The sequence below is a fragment of the Vicia villosa genome, linkage group LG4, assembly GCF_029867415.1.
Source record: "Vicia villosa cultivar HV-30 ecotype Madison, WI linkage group LG4, Vvil1.0, whole genome shotgun sequence".
NCBI lineage: Eukaryota > Viridiplantae > Streptophyta > Magnoliopsida > Fabales > Fabaceae > Vicia > Vicia villosa.
The window spans coordinates 16,279,828-16,298,832 of NC_081183.1; the positions used below are offsets into that span (position 1 = coordinate 16,279,828).

Here is a 19,005-nt window from a genome sequence, read left to right on the forward strand (position 1 = left end):
TATATATATATATATATATATATATATATATATATATATATATATATATATATATATATATATATATATATATATATATATATATATATATATATATAGGAGGGTTATATTTACTCCACGAGTAAGTTATTATAACTTACTCCAAATCTATACCATTGATTATTTTCAATCTAGTGGTTAAAAATAATAAGTAATTAAATGTGGAGAGTGAAAACTATTACTTATTATTTTTAACCATTAGATTGAGAATAATCAATGGTCTAGATTTGGAGTAAGTTATAATAACTTACTCGTGGAGTAAATATAACCCTCCTCATATATATATATATATATATATATATATATATATATATATATATATATATATATATATATATGACGACTCAAGTGAGAACACTTGGTTATTATAAGAAATGAGAACAATGAATCACGACCATTAAATTTTGATTTTGTTGATTTTAATGGACTGGATTGATTTATCTTTCTATGTTGATTTAAAATAAATATTAAGGATCATAGAAAGAGAAACCAATCAAGTCCATTAAAATCAACAAAATCAAAATTTAATGGCCGTGATTCATTGTTCTCATTTCTCATAATAACCAAGTTTTCTCAATTCAGTCGTCCCCATATATATATATATATATATATATATATATATATATATATATATATATATATATATATATATATATATATATATATCGATTTTGAAATGTATCATTATTTTTATGATTGAAATGGATATGAATTGACAGTGGAAAATAGATTTACACGTCAAATAAAAACATAATAAATTATCAAATTATTAAAAAAAAATTAAAATTTCAGCAGTATTTGATTGGATACACACCATTGATTGATTTTCGGTATAAAATAATTTTACATTGACGGTGTATATCTTTTATTCTCTATTTTTATTTAATATTAAACTCAAAATAGTGTAGGATTAATATTTTTAAAATAGAGTAGTTATAGAAAAAAATTATGCTATATGAGTCCTTTTATTTTCTTCTATTTTGTGTTTTCTTTTTATTATTTAAAGTTTGACATGGTCCATATTTCGTTTTACATTTTTTTTTAATATTTGGTTATCCTTGTCTTTCCTGCATCATGAATCCTGAATAACAATAATATGCAAACTCCTTTTAAGGTTAACTAGTTTTCTTTACTTTATGACATGCAGGAGGGTACCAATGTTAGAACCAACGCCAATCTTGAGGGCAATTACAACTTATGAACATGCACAAGAATGTAATGTAGTTAGAAGAAGAACAAAACAATGACTTTCTATTACATGTTGACATGTTGAAGGTGAGGCTCAACACTATAATAAAGACACAAAATTTGGTTTAATTTGCAAGTTAATAACTCAGAAACATATGCATTCTAAATCCACTGAAGTGACGATTTTCAATATTTGGTGTATTTATAAGTCTCAAAGATAGAAAGTACTATTTTTTTTAAATTTATATGCACAATATGAAAGATTTCTGACCTAACATTGAGAGTGGCCCTTAAATCTTTATGAACTCTTCGTTTGTTTGGCAAGAAATAAATGGGAAATGTCTTATTAAAAGATTTGGACTTCCAACAAATCCTAACATGGGTGCAATTACGCCGATCGCCCTTTCATTAGAAGTTTTCTCAAATGGGTTTCAAATTAAGTTGTAAAATATGTGAGATTATTGAAGCAAACATCATTGAGCTCCTTAGTAAGGTAATCCTTATTAAGGCCAAAGTTGAATTTGGTGTTCTAAAACCTACCAAACCAGTGATATACATAGAGAACTCGAATAATTGGGTCAACTTAATTGACTTTCGCTATGAGAATTATCATTTGTTCTTATTCCAATATGGAATCAAAGGACACGGTGATGAACACAGCAGAAGTCTAGGAAAATCATACAAAGAATCACATGAACCTGTCCATAGGGACCCTAGTCGCACTCTAATCAAAGAGTGAAAAGACTAGCTCAACGCAAATATAATGCTTTCAATAACAACCATGTGATGAAAGCTAGCATAAGTCAATATAACTATACCTAGGGTTGTATTTGGGAATGCGGATCCGAGAACCGGACCGGGATCCGAACCGCTGGAACTGGTCCAATGGACCGACCGAAACAGTGAACGGGACAGTAATGGATAAAAAAAATATCCGAATCCAAAATGAAGAACCGGACCAAATATCCAATGAGTAACCGAAAGTAAAAATATAAATATCTTTGGTACATCATTTCCTCACTTTTTCCCACTCCCTCTCTCTCATTCACTCTCAGACTCCTCTGGTCCTCTCCTCCCTCTCTCACTCACGTGTCTCTCTTCCTCTCCTCCTCCCATGTCTCTACCTCAGCCACCTTGTCTCCGATGATAACTCCCCATCCCCACACACTAGTTATTGTTTTTACTTCTTCTTGAATCGTGATTTCGTGTATCTGTTTCAGAGAGATATCTTGGAGTATCTTCTTCGTATAACTGTAATGTATTCAATCTTTTTGTATTGTTATATTTCACATAAATTTCATGCTATTTACCATGTTTGCATGTTAGGTTTGATGCTTCGTTCCATAGTATGTTGGTGTTTTGCCCTATTTTGTTTTGCCCTAATTTGTTTTGACCTAAATTTTTTATAAATGAAATGCATGTTACAATTTTGACCTAAGTTTTGCCTATTTCGATTTTCAAGTTTGATTAAGATTAATAAATCGTTAGGGTTTTCTTATACTGAGTTTTTTTGATTTGTAAATGATAATAAAGCTCGATTAGGTTTTCTTATACTGTTCTAAATAAAGTTGGGCTTCTGTTGTTGGGTTTTGTTACAGTTTACTATTATATTATTGTTTAATTCTTTGTATTTTCTTCCATGTCGTTTCAAGATTCATCATTGACTCCTCCAACAATGGTGGATGATCTTATTGATATTGAGTTGTTGCTTGGTGACATCGGGGAAGAGGAGACAACGGATGGAGGTAATTTAGAGATTGGTGAGTTGATGGATATGGAGGTTCCAGTTCCGAGTGATACAACTACTCAAACCAACCCCACTGATAATACTACTACTCAGACCCCTACTCAAAATACTACAAACACAAACACTGATGCTTTAACCCCTCAAGTTGCCCAAGCTCAGAGTTCCTAGAGTCAGAGAAATGCTGATGGTAGAGCTCCTCGTCCCAAAAAATCTGTTGTTCATTCTGAAATGGTGCTGATTGTAGGTCCAGATGGCATTAAGAAGTGGAAGTGCAGATGGTGTGGAAAGCTTTACACATATGATTCAAAGTGGAAGAGTACCTCTAATGGTAAGAAACATTTAGATGCTTGTATTCAGAGAAGGTTAAGGTTGAAAGGAAATAATGAGAAAGAGTTTGCTCAGTCTAGATTAAACATAGGTGATAATACTCCTAGTTTAGCTACTTGGACATATAATCATGCTAGGGTTAGAGAAATTGCAGCACACATGATTCTAGGTCATGAATTTCCTTTTTCTGTTATGGAAGGTGTTATTTTTAACGAGTTTCTAAAAGAGATTTATCCATGGTACAAAAAGATTACTAGGCAACAGGTTAAGTTTGATTGTGAGACATTTTATGAGGCTGAGAGAATTAAAATGAAAAGGTCTATGGCTTTGATTAATAGGGTTAGTCTCACCACTGACTTGTGGTGGTCTGGTGAACAGAGGATAGGCTATATGACTGTGACTGGTCATTTCATTGATTCAAAATGGCAGCTTCATAAAAGAGTTTTATCTTTTAAGAATGTGCCACCACCACATTCTGGAGAGGTTTTGTGCAGGGAATTGATAAAGGTAATGGATGATTGGGGAATAAGGGATAAGGTAGCATCTATTTCTGTTGATAATGCCAGTGCCAATGATAATTGCATTGCTAGGTTGAAGAGGGATTATTCTGGTAGGAGAAATTTACCCTTATGTGGTAAGTTATTTCATGTAAGGTGTTGTGCACACATCTTAAATCTGTTGGTGTAGGATGGGCTTGATATGATTAAGGTGTCTGTTGATAAGATAAGAAATGGTGTCAAATACTTGCTCAATTCTGAAACAAGATGCAAATCATTCAAAAAGATTGTTGATGAGTTGCAACTTGAAGGCAGAATGCAAGTGTTGGATACAAAGACTAGGTGGAACTCAACTTGGTTGATGTTGTCTACTGCATACCATTACAGAGAAGTGTGGCCTAGATATGCTGAGGAAAATGGTGCATTTCTCAGTTTTTTGCCTGATGCAAATGATTGGGAAGATGTTCATGATATTTGCAAGTTTTTGGAGGTTTTTGCTGATGTGACATCAATTATTAGTGGCACATCTTACCCTACTGCTAATCTGTTTTTGTCTGAGCTTTACAGAGTGAAGGTTTTACTTGATAATCCTTCAAGAATCTCACATAATCCTCAGTTGCAGGCCCTTGCTAGTGAAATGAAGTTGAAATATGACAAGTATTGGTCAGAGTCCAATACATTGATTTCTATTGGTGCAGTTCTTGATCCAAGGTATGAACATCTTAGCATATGATGTATGATTATTATCTGAGGCATGATTAAAATTCTCTGATCTTGATATGAATGATTGGTATCCTGTTATTGATATGTATAGTAGTGAGTTGTGACTTAATTGTGTCTTATTAAGTTGCCTTGCTGCTGGTTGTGGTTTAATAGTGCCTACTGCCTGTCTATGATGTAATCTTTTTTGGAATTGTATGAATTATTTATGATTAGCTGAGGCATATGATGGATCCTGTAATCCTGTTCTTGATAGGCTCATTTAAGTTGCCTTGCTGGTTGTGGACTTGTGGTTTAATAGTGCCTATGATGAAATCTTTTCTTGAATTGTATGAATTATGAATTATGATTACCTGAGGCCTATGATGGATTGTTTTGTTGATATGCATATTATGAGTTGTGACTTAATAGTGCCTATTTTCTCATTTAAGTTGCCTTGCTAGTTGTGGTTTAATAGTGCCTATGATGACATGTTTTCTTGATCTGTATTATTAGAATTCAAGATTCTGAGGCCTATTCTGTTACCTCTTGGTGACTTTAGTTGGGTTTGTGGCCTATTCTGTTACCTCATTAGTTGTTAATGTTGCCAATGATGAACAATAATTCTGAGGTCATTAATTGTTAATGTTGCCTTTCCTAATGAATTATTCTGAGGCCATTGTTGTTACCTTATACTTTATTTTATGCAATAGGTATAAGATGATCTTCATCAAATGGGTATACCCCTTTTTGTATCCAAATCCCACTCAATCAGATACATATCAACAACAGTTGTCTGAAAATTTAAGTACCCTCTTCCAATTGTATCAAGATTCCTATGGAACCAATGATGCAACTACCCCTACTGCTGCATCTGAATCTCCAGAAGTAGGATCTACTTCTGGATTGGGAAGGAGGAACTTTGAAATGTTTTTAGAAACTGTTGTGGGTAATAATTCCAAATCTGACCTTGGATTATATTTTGAGGAGCCTCCTTTGAAAGTTCCCCCTAATGCTAAATTTGGTGTTTTAACTTGGTGGATGGGAAATGAGGCCAAATATCCTGTTCTTAGTAAATTGGCAAAGGATATCATAACTGTTCCAGTTACTACTGTTGCTTCAGAAGCAACTTTTAGTGCTGGGAAAAGGATTATTGATCCGAAAAGATCTTCTATGAAAACTAAGACAGTTGAAATGGTGGTTTGTGGAGGTGATTGGGTGAAGGAGAAATATGGAATAAAGAAGGGGTGCACTGCTTCTATTGTAAGTTTATTTTTCATGTCTTCTTTCAATTCTAACTAATAGATGTTTATTATTATTCTATCTTAACTAATACTTTTCAAATTTGTGTTGTAGCTTGAGGAGCCACAAGATGAACCTTTGACATATCATTTTGGTGAAGATTTGGGTGTTTCATTTACTGCTGCTGCAACTTGAAGTTGAATACAATGCCAATGATGAGATTGTTCTGAGGCATTATGAAATGTAATGATCTTTTGAGTTTCTTTTGACTTATCATTTTGAAATGCTGCTGCTGGTTGTCATTTTGAAACCTCATGTATTTTTGATACAATTATCTTTGGTAGCCTGTTACCAAAACATCAATATTTGTCTTGGTATATTATATAAGTTGGAATATTATATGAGTGATTATGAAATGCTGCTGCTTGTTAATTTCACATGTAAAATTATTAGTTTCATTTCATGTACAGTTTGGAAACCCATAAATAAACATGAAATTTCATTAATTTTTTTTTGTGTATCGGGTGGTCCGGTTACCCGATCAACAACAACGGTCCGGTTTCGGTTATTTTATTAAAAAAGATCTAATTCGGTTCGGTCTTCGGTTACCCGAAATTGTTGGATCGGTTTCGGTCCAAAAATTTAACCATCACTGTGCTGGACCGGTCCCGGTTTACCCGGATAAGTTTTCGGTCCATGAAGCGGGATATCATTTATCCGGACCGAACCGGACCGATAACAGCCCTAACTATACCCCATGCTAGTTGGATCAGTTAGCCAAATTGTTTGTTGTTCATAATGTAATCAACAAAAAATGCCTTAAAATACATTCTGAAGACCACATTCTTGATCCAAAAACAAGTAACCAAAGATCTTACTACATGTAGAATAGGAATAGGATGAAACATTCGGTTCTAACTTTTTTTGACAGGAGCAAAGATTCCCAACACTGAACCAAACACTATCAAAATACATTAAAAAGAACAAAATAATCTTACAAAGATTTCATCTGTGCCTGAATGCAGTATATACCCCTGGCTACTAGCCCAAGGTCCAATCATAATAAATGGTATACATGCCCGGCCGGACTCATAATCTTGATCATCGAATTGAAATAATGAATCACTAAGATTGAAACTGGTAGCAAAAGCTTCAAAAAAATATCAATGTGGATAACTTTGGAGTCCTCAAAATTCAAATGTATGGCTCACACCTGTATTTGAAGGATAAAGTCTGTGTATTACATCTACACATATTACACTTGATTCAGCACATTACTTTCCTCGACTGAAATGGTTTATAAGAATGTAGAAACTCGATAACGGTTGTTTATATATGTATCCACTACATTTGATGCCTTCTTGTTACACTATCTGAGAACCGTGTTGCTATCTACTGTATATTCCCATAGGACATGAACAACTGGAAGAGATAAAAAGAATTGCACTATATAAAGATGCAAGAATGTGGGAAGAAATAGATGAATTCAAATATGTTATATATACATACATTGAGTAATTCAGACTGCTACTATCTACTTATTAAAGGCCGAGACTCCTGCCTTTGGGTAGGTTCAGCAGCCGCGGGAGCATCTAACGGGTCTCGAGAAGCTTCCTTTTTCAACTTGAAATTATTATATGCTGCTACACCTGCAATGGCTGAATGCATATTTACAACAACGATTAGTCGCACTCACAGGAAACACCTAATACTGGACTGCTCAATTTTCCTGAATTGTGGAATACCTTGAGGGAAATGTTATGAAAAATCCTCAAGGGATTATCAAATGAGAAAGGAAAAGTAAAAAAAGTCAAGCATTATGAGATACTTACCAATTCCATAGCCAAACAAATTGATGGTTGTTAACTTTGTGTCAGCAAACAGAGCAGCAGACAGTAAAACAACCACCCAATCCTTAACAACTCCAGCAACACGAATGGTTAAAGCACTTGTATGTGTAATCACAAGGAAAACCGACAAGTTTAAAGCAAATGTACAAAGGCAATTGAGGATAAGCAAAACAGGTGGGAAGTTCCATGTTCCATGGTCGTCCATCTTTGATCTCTCTAAAAATATCCACGGAAGGAATAAGCAGAGTGCACTGTAGGAAAATTCAAATTATTTTCAAGTCATCAGTTTACACACAAATCATTTAAAACTTAAGCATTAAGTAAAATTATAAAAAGAACACTTGCCTGCAGGGACTAACATAGTACATCACAGATATAGGATTCAACTTAAGACCTTTCCTCTTAACAAAAATTTCCATGAAGATAAGTCTTAGCGCTTCACCAACAACACCTCCCATTTGGTAAACTACTCCGACCCAGTTTATATTTATCTCACCATATGAAGCTACTAGAACACCAAAACTAATCAATGACATGATCAAAAGCATTTTGCAGCTCATCACCTCGAGTCCTACAGCTACTCCAAGCACAAAAACAGCCACAGGCACTGTGATTTGCATTTAAAGAACGAGAGAGAATGTGCAGTTAGTTGCAGTATTGGAGGAAAAACACGGCATACAAATACAATCATCATAAACTGTACTCAGCTAGGGCAAGTTGATAAACCAACAAATCTGATTCTTTTAAATGTCGCAATACACATTTAACCATTAAGTTTACCATTGGTAGATAACTAGATACAAAAAAAAAAATGCTAAAGATGCCTAACTATTAGTGATCAGGCTAAATTGCATGTTTGGTCCCTTACATTTATTTTTAGGTTTCAAGTTGGTTCCCTACATTTAAAAAGTTTTAAGTTGGTCCCTTATGTTATTGATGTCAGAATAAGTTTGTCATTTCCGTCAAATGTTAAGTTAACGCTGTTTAAAATCCATGTGGCTAGCAGGAATGCATACGTGGATAACTCTAATAAAATAATCCTCAATCTTATTTTCTACTATTTAAATTATGACTAACTGATTTATGATTTTTCCCCATTTAATTATGTACGTACATGTGTCCCTGATAGCCACGTGGAATTTTTAAACCGAGTTAATTTCACATTTGACGAAAACGACAATCTTACTCTGACATCAGTAGCGTAAGGAACAAACTTGAAACTTTTTAAACATAGGGGACGGGCTTGAAATCTAAAATAAACGTAAGGGACCAAGCATGCAATTTAGCATATTAGTAATATACTGGACCACAAATACAATAACTTACTAATTGCCTTCAGCATTTGTGCAAATGCAACGGAAATATACAGGTAGGCAGTATTTCCAAGCCAAAGAGTCATTGCAAACATGGCCCCAATCGGCACAACTGAACTAGCATATCTGTAATAAGTAAGATATTATTACAAGTTGAATTTGGAGACATCACAAGTACTTAACGAAATCAACTACTAAGGTACATAGTCTTGATGTAAATAAATGTAAGTTAACATCAGAAGTAGCAAAGCATTAATACATAAAGACACTCGTGCACACAATGTATGTGCATACTTGATTAACACTAGTGTTAGTTTTCAAAATATACCGTGACAGCTGAACCTAAAACATAGAAATTCACTTGTAGAGTAACAATCAAACAAAAGGCGGGAATCCTTGTCTGAAAACTGCCAACACAAATACTAAAGGTGTAGCTATCCATTTTGAATTAGTACACAGGAAATTAAACTCAAGCTAATCTGTCACGGTATCACCCCTGGAAAAATAATATTCTTGATGGAAATCCAAAATTAGCATTGTTATATCTCAAGTACCTTATAAGACATATGTGACACCTCACACCGGGTACAGATTTTGGGCTTTCATTAAGAAATCTTGAGAAATGAGATTGCAAGGATATATCATCATCATCATTTATTTTCTGCAGATCATCAGATTATACCTCGTAAGAGGGTATATCTTCGTTGACTTTTATTTTCTTCTTCAATTCCATTTCATAAGAGGATAATGGGTGAAAGATGAAGGCATACAACCATACACGGAAATTTGCAGCTCATACTATTAGTTAATGACCTTTCTTAATTGGCAAATGTATTATCTTATGATCCCACTTTTAACATTTCAAAGACCAACAGCTAGAGAAAATAAAACAACCAAAATATCTATACATGAAAACCTATAAATATATCAGCTATAATCTATAGAAATGGTCTATATTTACTCACATTTCAGGAGTCATTCCCTCTTCAACCTTCAAAACCTACAAGAAATAGAAAATCAACCACCATTGCTTAATAGCAACTGATCAAGTAACACACTACACCAAACATCAAAATATACCTTTAGAACTTTGGTTAATACAAAACACACAACAGATGAGAAGACCATGTGAAGTAGAGTCAACGCCAAAGGATAAGGAAAGTTAATTTCCTTAGACGACAAAACCCACTGCAGGCAACAACATTGAAAACAAAAAACAAAGTCCATCAGATACATAACAACACGCGTGCGACTGTGCATATTTTCTCCTCATTTCTCAAATCAAGCATACATCTAAAACCAAACAAGACACAATAATCCTTCCAAGAATCACTCAAAAGACAACCAAACAATTAAAAAAACGCATCACATAAATAACAACACATGTTCACATTGCCCTTGTCATTCATTTCTCAAATCAAGCATAATTCTTAAGCAAAATAGACCACATCAAAATACTTCCAAAGATCACCTAAAAAACAGGCAAAGCATACAAATCCAAAATAAAAATCTAAACAACAAGCACTAACTTAAGGTACTCAACTATTACCAGCTCTGTAGCACCGACATCTCTGAAAACATGTGTGTCTATGTAAGCGTCGGAGTCTGAAACCGACACCGACATTTATTCATCTTTTCAAACTATTATCAGTGTTGACGTATCAGTGTCGGTGCCGTGTTTCTGTTGTCCGTGCTTTATAGGTTACTCCATTACACACGCACACGAAAAAACCGATAAAATCATATCAAAAAACTGCTTAATCACTTCAATTCTCTTAGACTCAATCCAATTTCAGAAAACATTTACATCTCAATCAAAAAAAACGGTCAACTACTCCTAACAACTTACAAATCCTCAATTCGTTCAACATCATATCGGATTCCAATTCGTTCAACAAAAATTCACAAAAACAAAATCAAATCCTATCTTACAAATCAACACAAAACCTCTTTCAAAACACGTTAATACACTTTCTAGCATTCCAATTTCGCGCTAATTAACGGAAAACAAGCATAGCATACAAAATCAACAAGAACGATAACTAACTTTGTTGAAGAAGATTTGACCGCTGGAGAGAGCAATGTAGAGAAGAAGATAAGCGTAGGTGAGGAAACCTTCATTCTTCGGATCCGCCATTGTTGCGAACGCAGTTGTTTCTGCTTCGTTTTTCAGTGACTTTATTCAAATCTGCATCATGAATTCAATGCTGAGGAAGATGAAGATGAAGATGAAGAAGGAAGCAAAGTACACAGATCCTGAATTTTGGTTTCAATTGATTAATTACATCTTAGTCTAATTAATTATTTCATTATTTAATTGCACCATGTGATTGAAGTTCAAAAAATGTGTTTTTTTTTCCTGAATATTTTAATAAGAATAATATTATTTTTGTTTTTGGTCAAGAAAGATGAACAAGAAAAATAGTAGTTTATTTGTATTATTTAAAAAAAAAAAAAAAACAAAACAAAACTTAGTACAATTCTTTAGCCGTGGTTTTTACTATTTTCTAATAAAAATATGATAAATGTATAATTTTCTCTTATACCTATACAAATTTCTCCTATTTACACCCACTAAATGATATTTAAATATATTTGTCATATTTTCACTAGAAAATAGTAAGAACCATACCTAAAGAATTGTACATAAGTTTTGTCCTTAAAAAGAACATGTTATATTAGGATATATTTTTATTAATTATATGTATTTTTTTAATTTTAGTTAATGTACTTGTTTTAATATCATTTATTTATAATAATAATCTTTTTTGAAAGATAATTTATTTTTTAAATTTCTTATATAATTAATATGTTTAATTTTAGAATATATATATATATATATATATATATATATATATATATATATATATATATATATATTAAAAAAATATATTGTTTCATATAAAAAGGATTCAAGGTACATGTACTCACTAAAAACTATAATGAAACAACTCCTTATTGTGTAGGATTGTTGTGATGTGTAGGGTATTTTACTCTCTTTAAGATTGATTCATGAGGGTTGTTATTCTTACCATGCTAGTATAATGCTAACTCTACACCGTATGCTACACCTTTTGAAATACAGGCATGTGGTTGTTTTCTTGTTCTTAAAAAAAGTAAAAATAATTATTAAATATATTAAAAAAAAAACAAAATCGTATCAAAATACGATGTTAGTGTCACTTTTTGGTGTAGTCATATAATTTCTGTTGATTTATATAGAACTATGCGAGACTATGTATATAACTTTTCGTGGGCAAGATTGGAGAGTTTCTCCCTTCAAAGAAAAGAAAAGAGCATATATAGAGGTAATTTGTTTTTTAACCATTACAGGTTCTTTAAAACCTTTGGCGAAAAGGAAAAAACGTCACCAATTTTCGAAGATGCATTTTCGGACGTACCATTTTCACACAAAATAAGCACAAATAGATAGGCGGAAATTTTAAGGAGTATATTCGGAGATGCATCTCCGAAAAAACTCCATAATATACGAAATACAGACTTTTAAATAGCTAAAAATACACTCAAGAATGTTTTCGGAGATACATTTCAAAATTAATTTCTGGTGAAAATTAGGCGGCTGCTTGATTTACGAAGGATGAGGTGATCTAAGGTGCGTCCAGAGATGCATCTCTAAAAAAATTTGAGGACAATTTCGAATTTTCAGAGATGAGAGCCACATCATCAGGGTGGGAAAAGAAATCACCTATATAGAACTCCCTTTGGTCAGAGCTTTGAGAACCAATGAGTGGTTATCCCAATTCTTTTCTCTGAAACGTGGAGTAGATGGGACATGTTTTCTCCTATAATCTTGAGGAATATGGTTTTCCCCCTTGACTGATTTCTTCAACCCATTACCGTAGGGACATGTCACTATGCACGTTCACTAAGCATGTAGATTAGGAAGTCACTTCAAGTGGGCCAAGTCTAATTTGGGCGATCTACGTCGCTATTGAGATGTTCACCCAAAGAGCGAACTCATGGACCATTTTCTTCGAGGCCCAATAAAATTATCCTAATACACAGTCCACCAAGTGCAAGGTCTTGTAAAGGGCAAAGTGATTTAGTTTGAATGCTATGAGATTTCAAGTGTTCGCGATAAGAGTTGCCTTAATTCCATCATCTAAAGCGACCTTTTTTGGACCGAGACTTTAGAGCTAAGTCCCTCAAGTAAGAGATTCAAGTTGAGTCCAGCAGGCGACACTTTTAAGTTGAAATCCTAAGGCCTTTACTTTGTACTATTTGTTTCATTGTCCCGTTAAAAGGGTTATGTAATAGTGTACTTTAGGATCTTTGCACATGTCTCTCCTAGCTAGAACAGAAGCTCGCTTAATGGGGATGTCTGCATCATGAACGCTTTGCAATTCTCTATTTTATCTGTTGAAGTATATGCATTTTAAACTAAAACAAACAAACAATTTAAAAAAGATTCATACAAAATTTTCGACTTTTGTCCAAAATTCATGTATTAGTCTTAGAACATGTTACTTAGGTGTTATCAGGTTTTGCAATTGTGACGTCCACATGTAGGGGTGTTCGCGGTGCGATTTGGGCGGTTTTGACGAAAAAAATCATCCGAATCGCAATAGAAAAAATCGTGCGGTTTAGTTTGGTTCGGTTGGCTTTTAAAAAAAATCCGAACCAAACCAAACCAAACTAATGCGGTTTGGTTCGGTTCGGTTGGTTCAGTTTTTTATAAATATTTTATTGAACCATACATATACATATAGATGACAACATAAATTTGTATTTAGACATTCATACACTATCAAATAACAACAAAACTCGTCATATTTTGACAATAAATTTCTATTTAATTTGTAAAAATTAAATTAGACAAAAGTGAAATAATAAACATAAAATAATAGTATAAAACAATATAAAAATTATTAGAATGAAACAAAAAAATAGAAGAGACGAGAGATTAGTAAAGGTGAAAAAGAAAAAACAAAAGAGTTGAATGATTAGAGGAGAAGATGTGCAATAAAAACGAAACTGAAATAAAGAACATTTGCATAGAAATGAGAAAGTGAAAAAGAAAGAATATAAGAGAGTAGAGATTATAGAAAAAGAGAGAAGATGAATGTGGCAAAGAAGGCGCGATAATGCTATTAGAGATTTGAGAAGATCCGGACTAAAATCATGTGTGTAAGGATGAGAAAATTGTTCGTAATCATAAGGTTAAGGTATTATAAATTTAAGTTTGGGTTGGATGTGAGTTAAGTAAAAGTTAGGTTGTAACATAATGCGGTTTGATTCGGTTTTGTTCGGTTTACAAAATACAAACCGCAAACCAAACCGAACCGTGCGGTTTTGTTAAAAGATGACCCAAACTAATCCGAACCAAATGCGGTTTTTTGCGGTTTCGGTTTTCTATTGGGTTAGTTTGGTTTTGATCATCCCTATCCACATCCAGAACTAGACAACTGGAGCATGGAAATAAATGGTGGGTGACCCACCGGATCTTAAACGAGACTCTTGATACCATGTTAAGAAATATGGTTGGACCTAACTCAACCCTACAAAACCGACTTGTAGGGTGAGGATTGCTCCCACTTATAAGAACATGTTCAAACCATATATTATCCGATGTGGGACTCTTAACACTTAGCTAGCAAAATAACTCGCTCAACAAAACTTGTGCATAACTCAAAAACATGTTATGTACTCTATTAAAAAATCAACAAAACATAACTATCCATAAAGAAAAACTAGTGATGGAAAATTAGGCCGTTTCCCAATAAATTTTGTTTAACGCTGTTAGCTCAACATCACATTCCTCTTTAAGTTTTGGGTTAATAGTAGTTTGCCCCCCTGTAATATGAGCGTGTTTTGGTTTACCCCCTACCGTTGCCAAAGACAGGTTTTGGCAACGGTTTTTTTTGAAAAAACTGTTGCCAAAGGGTAGGGAGGGGGCAAAAACAAAATTCGCTAACATTAGAGGGGGGATGAATTACTATTAACCCTTAAGTTTTTCCTAATGGACTGATTGTGATGCTTTTGTCTACCTCACCACTTAAATATGGCTTTTAGGCTTTGGCCGTTTATAGTAACTTTTTTTTGAAGTTAGATCTTCCAATTTCACGTACTAGAGTTTAACTTCTTTAATTATTAATGGCTCAGATAGGACATTATGCCTCTTTATTTAGACCCCCAAAAAATAATACTTCATTCAATAGCTTATAAATGCTACTTCACTAAAATAAGACCATGTAAATACTATTGTATGCTGTATTCGATATACTCCTTCCGTTTCTTTTTAAGTGTCGTTTTAGAAGAATTTTTTTGTTCCTATTTAAATGTCGTTTTATAATTTAATGTTATAATTTGTCAATTATACCCTTATTTTCTCAATAAATCTTCCTCAAATTTTTCAATTAGTTATTGGAAAAAGAGAGTTTATGAATGAATTTATTTGGAAAGAGAAAAATAAATAAGGGTATGATAAGAAAAGTAACTCTAATAATCCACTATCTTGGTTGAAGAGCTTTTTGCTAGAATGACAATTAAAAAGGAACGGAGGGAGTAGTAAACTAATTGTTAATTGATCCAATAGTGATTAACGTGGTCCAATCCCCACAAATGCGGCCGAAAGAGAGTTGTACTATTTTTTTTTTTTAAGAAAAAAAGATATATACTAGTAAATGTCTCTCAAAAAAGCTATATAGTAGTAAGAATCATATGTAGCATGAGGAATTTGATAACTTCTAATTAGATTTATCAATTTTTGACATAGTTTTTTTATGTATGACAGGTTTGCAGCATGAGGAATTTGTCAATTACGCAGAAAGAGTATTTAAGATGTAAACATATTACCAATTTGACTGAAATATATTAGACCATGAAAAGAACTACATTGGTGAAAATATTTTTTTTCTGCATAAAAAATGCAAAAGCTTAAACAATTACAACTAAAAACTGAAAAGAGGAAGATGCACTTGCATTTGAGAAGCTAATTTAATAATGAAATTGAAATAATGACATATTTTTGACACAGGCGAGATGGAGTGGGGAGGCGCAACCGCGCAACGACGAAGTGAAACAGAATGAGATGACGACGATACAAAGACGGCGACGAAAACGATCTTTCTCTAATCGTAGCACTCTCAGGAACCTTTGACACGTAAGCTCTTACAATCTTACAATCCAACACTCGGTTTTGACTACACTGGTAGGTACAATATATCTGCTTCCAAGAGCCGTATCCTGTAGGTCACTACTATATTGTTTAATAGAGCTTTCATCTTTAATTAGCAGAAAAGCCGCAGCAGAGAGGATCACAAAAATCTAATGTTCTACATTCCACAGGTTAGGTCCTTCCCAAGATGAGCCAAAGAGTTCGGACTACTAAAACTCAAGTTCGAAGAACATGTACTGACTTAAATAACCTAGCTTTCTTCGACCACACAGAAGTATAATTACCATGAAGGGTTAAATCGCAATCACATAGATCTAAAGAACTCTTTAAAAATGTGTCATCTTTTCCGACAGATTGTCATCCCATCTCCAATAGGCACCTACGATACCAAAGAAACGATATATATCAATCCGAAAGAATCTCTGGAAGTGTAGTAGTAATCAGGAAAATCAGTATAAACATACCATACTAATGCTTACGCGCGTGTCTTCCATTAATCGTTGATTAAAATTTCTAATGCCCGTAGTTTTAGAGTCACTATCCTGAAGATAGTACATTAGAAGTCAAGGTAATTTAACAGAATAACAGGAAGTAAAGGAAAACATGAAATAATCTCTTTACCAATGGATCAGCAACTTTTCCATGCCAGAGGACATTATCAATAACAATAAGACCTCCAACTCTCACCTGCCGCAGAAATTTATTCAGTGCACCATTATAATAAATTCTACAAAACAGAATTAGACGGTTTAAGAAAAGTATTATAATTAAATGGCATAAGATGCAGGGCTTTCTAAGAGGGTGTGCAAGGAGGCCTACAAGATAGGGCCTCACACTTTTTCATGATTAACCTATGGCAAGAAGGGTCTCTCTGTTCACATATTCCACAGTTAGTTTCGGTTAAATAGGGTCCCTTTAAAAAAATTCACGACTCAATTGATGCTAACTTCAGCTTTTTACACATGGTCTCTCAAAAGTTTGAGACGGCTCTAAAATGCATTGAACAATGCTGGTTATTGTATAACGCTCTTACCAATTGTAGTAGTAGCTCAAAATATTTCTCAGTCATCCTTTTCTCAGCATCAATAAATGCAAAGTCATAGCTGCATAAAAAGGAAATGTTTAAATTCTATTATACCTGTTCTTTCTCTAACGATTCACATCAGATAGATTGGGCTTTTAGCAAAACAATATCCCTCAGAAACATATATGTTCACATAAACCAATAGTCCAATCCATACAGACATCATATTATGTAGTCATGATGTTTAGAATCCACTTACATACCTTCCCGCTTCACCGTTCATAATTAGAGATTCAAGGGAATCCGCTGCAAGTCCAAGTTTTACATCAACCTAGTGTCATTACATTAAAACATCCGAGAACTCAGGCAACAAAAATCCAATATAAAAAGAATCCCCATATTTCCAAGCGAAAACAACAGATATTTAGCCACTTTTCAGATCAAAAGCATAAGTTTACCTTATGCGAAACACCAGCAAGTTCATAATACTTCTTAGCAACATCAAGAGATTTAGCATCTCTTTCACACGCAACTAAACGACCTGACTCTGGCAGGACTAACGCTATCGCTAGTGACGAGTATCCCTGATCAAATTGGATAAATTCTGTCATTTGATTCTTTCCATCTCAAAATTTCTCAAAACCTGTCATTTACAATGTAACACGACGAAATTATAGCGTTAAAAAAACTAAAGAACATACCGTATAAACACCGATTTCAATACACCTTTCTGCTCCAAGAATCTGCACCAGCATTGCAAGTAGCTGTGCCTGATCAGGAGACACCTGCATCTGACTTCCACGCATAGCCGCGGTCTCCACTCGCAGTTGCCTTAGAATCTGAAACACAACAACTTCACAATAAGCAACACCGTTAATAGAAAATAAAACTTTTGATTATGGTCAACAAAAGGGTGTTTTCTTGAATCCTCACCTCTGGTTCTCGAACATTTTTGAGCAAATAATCATAGAGACGAGGCGTGAGACTGATAACCTGTTTATTGCCATATTTTTCATCACTGGAAATAACAAACTCAGTGATGGAACAACGCCTTACAACAAGCGGTTTCAGTTTGCAGCTTCCTGGAGAGAGACGACTGAGACTGAGGGGTTTACGGGTAGTTTTGACAGGTTGGGTTGGAGAAAGTGAATGAGAGGGTGTGGATAGTGTCATGGGTTTGTATAAAGAAGTTGTAGATTCGTGATGGAAGATTGAGCTGTGATGAAACACCAAATTGATGGTACTATTTGCTATAACCATGGTGAGATTGAACTCGATATTGTATAGGATGAGGTGGGTGAGTAACCGCTATTCGGATTTTGGAGAGTTGAAATCAAAGAGTGTCCTAGGAGGGAGAGTGTGTAAGGTGGAACTGAATTTTTGAGAATGTTTTGTTTTTACACACCTTACCTAAGAATGTGTTTGGAGTTTGGCATAGCAATTTTTACAAAGCTATGCAATGTTTACATTCTTTGTCTATACCATATGCATTTTGTAGAATAATGTAATTTTAGATGGTGATTAAATTTTTTAAATATAAATTTGAATTTGATTGATAATAAATTTGAAATTGAGTGCTTATGAGTTTGTGGTTTTAAAAATAAAATATGTGTATCAATCATTAGTTGGTTCAGTGGGGATTGACGCTGAACTTGATAGAGAGGACCACGGTTTGATCCTCGCAACTACGACCGAGAGTGTACTAGAACCACTTGATGCCAGAACTGACCCCCTACAGGATAGGCTCGTTGGAAGAAATAAGGCGGTCAGAGCCCACTTGGACTAGATGGACATACCTTTGTGGTGAAGAAAGGCGTGTTGAGCGAGCTAATACCCTCGTTGGCCGAAAATTCTTATCGGACCCCTATAAATAAAGGCCACAACCTGCCCACAATAGATACATTCCACAATTCCATTATTTCATAATAGATAGCTGATTTC

General features: G+C 34.0%; 3 protein-coding genes across 4 annotated transcripts; 1 reads left to right on the plus strand and 2 right to left on the minus strand.

The window, feature by feature from the left end:
- The first annotated feature begins 2,866 nt into the window (after positions 1-2,866).
- Positions 2,867-4,531, plus strand: LOC131596819 (zinc finger BED domain-containing protein RICESLEEPER 2-like). The gene is made up of 3 exons (XM_058869557.1): positions 2,867-3,134; positions 3,219-3,838; positions 3,989-4,531. Exons 1-3 carry the CDS (start codon positions 2,867-2,869, stop codon positions 4,529-4,531), a joined length of 1,431 nt encoding a protein of 476 aa, XP_058725540.1.
- Positions 4,532-6,221: 1,690 nt separating this feature from the next.
- Positions 6,222-11,203, minus strand: LOC131594585 (probable sugar phosphate/phosphate translocator At3g14410). The gene is made up of 8 exons (XM_058866760.1): positions 10,950-11,203; positions 9,983-10,090; positions 9,868-9,902; positions 8,916-9,028; positions 7,935-8,196; positions 7,572-7,840; positions 7,249-7,397; positions 6,222-7,161 (listed from the first exon to the last, which is right to left on the minus strand). Exons 1-7 carry the CDS (start codon positions 11,037-11,039, stop codon positions 7,270-7,272), a joined length of 1,005 nt encoding a protein of 334 aa, XP_058722743.1. The 5' UTR covers positions 11,040-11,203; the 3' UTR covers positions 6,222-7,161; positions 7,249-7,269.
- Positions 11,204-15,619: 4,416 nt separating this feature from the next.
- LOC131598895 (uncharacterized) lies at positions 15,620-18,518 on the minus strand. Of its 2 annotated transcripts, none has more exons than XR_009282414.1 (8): positions 17,998-18,518; positions 17,766-17,903; positions 17,523-17,648; positions 17,328-17,395; positions 17,074-17,143; positions 16,662-16,727; positions 16,505-16,577; positions 15,620-16,419 (listed from the first exon to the last, which is right to left on the minus strand). XR_009282414.1 is itself a non-coding variant. In XM_058871463.1 (8 exons), exons 1-8 carry the CDS (start codon positions 18,322-18,324, stop codon positions 16,378-16,380), a joined length of 915 nt encoding a protein of 304 aa, XP_058727446.1. In that variant the 5' UTR covers positions 18,325-18,517; the 3' UTR covers positions 15,632-16,377. The 2 variants fall into 2 exon arrangements, 1 of the variants encoding a protein (XP_058727446.1); XM_058871463.1 differs by having other exon boundaries at positions 15,632-16,419; positions 16,505-16,582; positions 17,998-18,517.
- Between the last annotated feature and the right edge of the window lie 487 nt (positions 18,519-19,005).

Excerpts from the sequence above, each read along its gene's own strand:
- LOC131598895 (XM_058871463.1), bottom strand. The coding sequence starts at position 18,324 with ATGGTTATAGCAAATAGTACCATCAATTTGGTGTTTCATCACAGCTCA. Across the intron at positions 16,728-17,073 it reads TTGAGCTACTACTACAATTG|GTGAGAGTTGGAGGTCTTAT; the intron begins GTAAGAGCGTTA and ends TTTCTGCGGCAG. Across the intron at positions 16,583-16,661 it reads GAAAAGTTGCTGATCCATTG|GATAGTGACTCTAAAACTAC; the intron begins GTAAAGAGATTA and ends TACTATCTTCAG.
- LOC131596819 (XM_058869557.1), top strand. The coding sequence starts at position 2,867 with ATGTCGTTTCAAGATTCATCATTGACTCCTCCAACAATGGTGGATGAT. Across the intron at positions 3,135-3,218 it reads TCAAGTTGCCCAAGCTCAGA|GTCCAGATGGCATTAAGAAG; the intron begins GTTCCTAGAGTC and ends TGCTGATTGTAG. Across the intron at positions 3,839-3,988 it reads ATTGGGGAATAAGGGATAAG|GATGGGCTTGATATGATTAA; the intron begins GTAGCATCTATT and ends CTGTTGGTGTAG.
- LOC131594585 (XM_058866760.1), bottom strand. The coding sequence starts at position 11,039 with ATGGCGGATCCGAAGAATGAAGGTTTCCTCACCTACGCTTATCTTCTT. Across the intron at positions 9,029-9,867 it reads GAGGGAATGACTCCTGAAAT|ATATGCTAGTTCAGTTGTGC; the intron begins GTGAGTAAATAT and ends TACTTATTACAG. Across the intron at positions 7,398-7,571 it reads TTTGTTTGGCTATGGAATTG|CCATTGCAGGTGTAGCAGCA; the intron begins GTAAGTATCTCA and ends ATATGCATTCAG.